This window comes from Taudactylus pleione, unplaced genomic scaffold (genome assembly GCF_031769625.1).
Source record: "Taudactylus pleione unplaced genomic scaffold, aTauple2 ptg000154l, whole genome shotgun sequence".
Classification (NCBI taxonomy): domain Eukaryota; kingdom Metazoa; phylum Chordata; class Amphibia; order Anura; family Myobatrachidae; genus Taudactylus; species Taudactylus pleione.
In genome coordinates, this window is record NW_028284556.1 from 30,203,775 (window position 1) to 30,209,774 (window position 6,000).

Below are 6,000 nucleotides of genomic sequence, written 5' to 3' on the forward strand. Positions count from 1 at the left end.
GCATGCGCACATTGCAACCATCGGCAGGCTACATGCGAGCGCAGCCTAGCGAGCAGGTCTGAATCGGGCCCTTAACTCCACACCCTGTTGCTTTATTCAGTCTGCCACTTCTGATAGGCCCACCAATAAGCTTTGCCTCCATTGTGATGTTCAGTCCTGCTTCCCATGGTAGGGATGACGTCTAACTGACTACTAGAGAGGAGGTGCAGGTTGAAACAACCATAAATGCATGTGGTAACCAAGCTGACTATTCTCTATAAGATGAATAATGCTGAAAAATGCCCTTCAAATCTCTGCTAAAGATGAAATACTGTGTTTTCTACATTTTTCCACTTAAATACATAGGGGCCGATTCATGCCATGGTCAAAGGCTCATATAAGTGAAAATAGTCATGGGTGGCCGTGTAGAACAGATTGTTTCAGGACAGATTACATGGGGGTCTGCCTGCTTGAACAGTCAGGAAATACAATTTTCTACTTCAGGGTTTTAGGTTACTGCATATACAGACAACTGGTTTCAATCAGAGCATTCTTGTGCATCAGGCTACTGTTTAAGGTCACATGAGTTGATAACAGCCAGTAGCCATTGGGTGTGTGGCCATTTGTAAGAAGAGGAATGATATTGTATAGTTGCAGTAGTCCTTATATATTGCCAAAGACAAGATATACTGCACAAGCCCATACATTTGTGAAAATGTGAAATAATTGTCCTCTAGTATCAAAATTAAAACCGCATAAAATTCTAACCGTTGTCCTATATTGTAGGGTTTGGCTTTTTCTTTTTGAGATCATAATTATGGACGTTTCATGGTCCAGTCAAATTAGTTCATACTAGGGGTGAGCGGGTTCGGTTCTACTCTGTTCCGTTCGGATTTAAAAACCGAATCTTATTGGGTATCCAATACTCATGACAGCTGATAGCCAATAAGATTCGGTTTTTAAATCCGAACGGAACCGAGTAGAACCGAATCCGCTCACCCCTAGTTCATACAATGCTCTTCTGAAATTATGCAGAGTTCTTTTTTTCAAATTGTTCAAAGGCAAAAAATTATCTTGTGTACTGTATATACTGAGTGTTCTATGATAAAGTTGCGGTTAGCTATGTGAGTCTGTATGTAATCGGCATCCTGGCGTGCGGGATGCTGTCAGAAGTCTGACGTGAGATCCCGGCACCAGTATCCCAACCGCCAGCATCCCAAAGGCAAAAATCGGGGTATTATGGAGAAAGTTAGGTAGCGGGTTTAGGGTTTAGGTACTGGGGAGGTAGTGTTAGGATTAGGGTGTGGGGAGGGGGAGGTTAGGTTTAGGCACTAGGGGGAAGATTAGGGATAGGCACCAGGGAGGGTTCGGGTAGGGGTTAGAAGAGTACTTATCATTCCATCCTATGGGTGTCGGGATTCTGGCTGTCGGGATGCCGCTGTTGGTATTCTGACTAGCGGCATCCCGACAGGCGGGATTTCATACCCAACCCATGTGAGTCACCTCAAACAATCCACTTATTTGAAGCCAGTGTAAGGGGGAAATTCAATTAGCCATCATATTAAAACAGAAGTTTTTTTTGTGCTATTCAATTAGGCCCGTTTTTTTGCGCCCGAAAAAATATCTATATTCACGCGAAAACGCATACACAATCCGTGAAAAGGTCATGAACCTATGTGTTCTCGCGATCACGATAAAGAGGCTGATTATCAGGCAGGTGAAAAAGAATCCACGATGACTGCCAGCTTTGGGGCTAGCTGAATAGCCCCTGGAGGATCAATTAGCCGCTGCTAATTAAATTTTCCCCTTTTAGAATGGTGAATAAAGAGTAGAGATATTTTTTTTGATGTGTTGTTAGTGAAGTATGTTGAAATCTGTTGCATTCAGAGTCTGGAGTTGTACAGTGTAGGTAGAGCACTGTAATACATGTGGTCTCATTCAATGTATTCTTAAAAATCTCAATTAATTTTTTTCTTCTTTAAATACTATTTAGTATTTTGTCAAGAATTACTAATGTATTACAAGTAACCACACACCACCTGCTGTATAATATAAATCTATTTAAAGTCACATGTTGATTTGTAGGGTTTTTTTATGGATATGCCCCTACTGTTGCAAATTTTGTGAGGACATTTAAAAAAAAAAAAAAATGTAAACACCATAATATTGTGTAGAGTTTATAACAAGATTTGTATTTTTTTTCCATCTAATATTTACTCTATTGATATTTTTTTGTTTTATAGTAATCATGAAGGACCGCCTTAATGAACTGCTTGAGTATGCAAGACTTCACAGTCAATATGTTCAGAATAGTGATGATGACCTCTCAGAAGGCCTTGCAATGTTTGAGACAGACCATTCTTTAGAAGTCCTATACCGGGATATACAGTTCATTCGGACGGAAAACCACTTGATGAAAGTTGATGTGAAACGCTTGGGGAAGCAGACCACGCGCTTTCTTACTTCAATGCGTCGCCTTAGCAGCATCAAAAGAGATTCAAACTCTATAGCAAAAGACATTAAGCTGCGAGGAGAAGGCATCCACAGGAAGCTACAGAGCCTCAAAAGCCTTAGTGAAGATGCAGAGAGCAAACATGGGGAAAACTCTGTTATAGCACGTGTGTCCAAAGCTCAGTTTATCACTCTTACACGTGCTTTCCAAAAAGCCATGGTTGAATACAATGAGGCTGAAATGGTTCAACGGGAGAACTGCAAAATTCGTATACAGCGTCAACTTGAAATAATGGGAAAAGATGTATCGGGAAACCAGATAGAAGACATGATTGAACAAGGGAAATGGGATGTCTTCTCTGAAAATCTACTTGCTGATGTCAAGGGCGCACGTTCAGCACTTAATGAGATTGAAACACGACACAAAGAGCTGCTAAAACTGGAGACGCGCATAAGAGAGGTCCATGATCTTTTCTTACAGATGGCTTTGTTGGTTGAAGAGCAGGCTGAGACTCTGAACGTTGTTGAATTAAATATGGAAAAAGTTAAAGATTATGTTGGGGCGGCAAAAACTCAAATCAAACAAGCTGTAGAATATAAGAGGAAGAATCCATGCCGCAGATTGTGCTGCTGTTGCTTTCCTTGCTGCAATTAACTTGCAAAGCTGCAATTAACTTGCAAAGCTGCCTACATTGCAGGTTTTCTTGCTGTACACTGGGGCCACATTAACAAAATATTGTATGAAATAGACGGCACTGCCTTATAGACACTTAATTTTTGCTTCCTGTTTTTAGATTTTCTTGTCAGTCGCCAACAAATTTTATTAAGTGTTATATTTGTGTCTATATTTTAAATGAAAACTTACACTTTTTGCATGAAACAAAGGCTACCATTTCTGTGTACATGCGAGAACCTAGTGAATATTAGATATGTTCTGTTTCTTTAGTGGTTTTAGCAAACCAGGCCTTATTAAGGTATAAAAAGGTATATAACATGAAAAAGTATATTTTTGTTATTCCATAAAACATGAACGTCCGTGTGCACCGTCACATTAATCTACGCACATGATACATAAGATGGTTGAGATTTGCATACACTGGTTCCTGTGCTTCATCTTTTCATACCTAAACTAAAAGGGAAGGAATATGAATAGGAAGTACATGAATTAGTAGTTGGGAATACTGTATGAAGAAAAAAAATAAACAGGAGAAGTTTGGTGTTTTTTTAGAGGAGCAAAATCTATTTATAGATGTTACCCAATTTAGTTCTGCGTTTTTTTTCCAATAATTCTTTTTTCTGAGCGCTACTGTAGGTACAGGGGAGGCAAAAGCTCACACAGAGATCACGGATGTTCTGTACTGTGTAGTAACGCACTTTAGGGTGGGATTCAATTAGCCCCGTTAACTGAACGGGTGCCAACTGATCGCCAGCCTGTATTCAATTAGCCTAGCTTATTGGGGATTTCTTGTCGCGTCTCCTGAGACCCGAAAAGAAATCCTTATTAACTGTGCATTTATCGTGGGATAACTAACAGTTAATACACAGGTCTGTGGACTTATCACGGATCCTGTGCGTTAACGCACCTGTTTTAATGTGCCTTAACAGGGCTATCGGGCGAATGTGGGAGACTTGATTAGCCCAGGGCTTTAAAGGCTGGTTACATAAGAAATGGATGACAAAATAAGGAGAGTAGAGCCCATATGTTTTGTCATTTTTTTTTTTTTCTTCAAAAGTTTGCACAATTGGTAATCTCAACGTGAGCTTCTATCTCCCCAGTGAGCATTGTCTAGAAGTTTGTATTGAATAAGAGTAAATGACAATGTAAAACAGCCTACATTTTTATTGATGAGAACATAAAAAATTAATTTGCCTACTGGTGTTTTCCAATCCTTTTGTATATCACAAAATGGGAAAAACAATTTCACTTATGTTTTAGTGCTTTATTATAGAACTTTATTGTATTGATGTCACTCATGTTTTCCTCAGAAATAGAGTGTATTGTATCGATATCACTCATGTTTTCCTCAGATCTTCAATTTTCTACACTCTGCTCAAAACTTGCTGGTTGTAGGATCAGTCTGCAGCCGGCCATCAGCGTTAGACACTTGTACTATTGGTTAGTGTTTTGGGATTTATTCTGCCCTAGGATTGGGAAATGAGTCTGCACTTATGTCCATTTAATTATCTCCATTTCATATGTGATCTGTAAGTCTCGGTGATTGGGTGCTCACAGAGGTGTCAATTAAAATGACTGCAATACATGCCAGAAGTAGCACTTAAAATCACACTTAAGACACACTTGAGTTGTCAATTATACAAAACAGCTAGTTTAGTTGTTATTTAATACATACATTTTTTGCGTTTGCAGTCTATCGTTTTTATATACACTTGGCTAAAATTTCAGCAATTAATCAATGGTTTGACGCCGAGCTTCAGATTTCATACGTTTTTGCAATAACTATTTGGTACCATTTTGTCAGTGAATACTTGTATTCTATGCTTGCCTGTGTGTTTTTGTGTGTAAGTGTATATTGAACTCTTGTTTTTAGTGTTTATTTTATTATGGTTAACTTTGTGTTTCTGTTCACACATGTTTGTCACATTTTCTTACTCTGGCTTTAAGTAACTTTGATTAACATTTGTTTTTCTTTGCTTTTCAACAGGTTAATGGCTTTAACTGTATTAGGCATGTGTGCACCCTGTACAATGATAGCAATATTTTGATACAAAAAGAAATATAACCAATAGCCTCTTAGATTTAACTTTTTTGTGCAATTTCAACAAAATGTTAATACACAACAGTATAACTGTGCTTTGCAACTTATTACATAGCACAGTCCATCTTATGTACTGTAGGTGTGATTATATATGTGGAGGTTTAGGCAGTGGTCCAGAAACATAAGTCATACAGTGCTGACACATAATCATTTTCAAAAACCTAACATCTTCATCTAGGATCACTTGTATCATTATACAGAGCTCGTATACAAAAATTCCCTTTTAGGTGCAAGATATTAAACTTTATAGAAGTTCATGTGTGGGTCCGTTCCCTATTACAGGTTGCAGTGGCTTCTTATGAACACCATAGGGGTTGATTTAAGACCAGCGAAGTGAAGTGCTGTTGCAAACGGCATTGAAACGCTAGCAACCGTACTTCATCTCACCCTGACTCGCTGATTTTTGTATGCAGCCCACGAACGAATATCTGCAAGTATGTGCTGCAAGGAGACTCCTGGCTAAATTAATTGACCCCAAAGCCGCTTTTTGCGTCCTAACAAATTTCTATTATGTTTCTGCATTCATGCATTTGAGGTTGTGGAACAAAAAAAAACTAAAAGCCTAGAATTTAGACATTGAACATTTTATTTTCTTGTAAAAGATGTAATTCAATATTTTTCACTTTTTTTTTATTAGTTGGGTATTGCCTGAAACCTATGACTATTGGTTCATCAGTATCATTCTGCTTAACTCAGAATGCAAGAATGCAAGGACTCTGTTTGCTTGTGTTTTTATTTATAGACCTTTTTGTGTACCATATTTTCCTTTAAATAAAATTGCATTTAATCTTTT

General features: G+C 38.3%; 1 protein-coding gene across 1 annotated transcript in view; it reads left to right on the forward strand.

The window, feature by feature from the left end:
• Positions 1-6,000, forward strand: part of STX11 (syntaxin 11) — a 43,315-nt gene extending 37,315 nt beyond the window's left edge. The window contains exon 2 of the mRNA XM_088474513.1: positions 2,223-6,000. Coding sequence (XP_088330639.1) covers positions 2,228-3,085 — 858 coding nt within the window. The 5' untranslated portion in view covers positions 2,223-2,227 and the 3' untranslated portion in view covers positions 3,086-6,000. The remainder of the gene's footprint in view (positions 1-2,222) is intronic.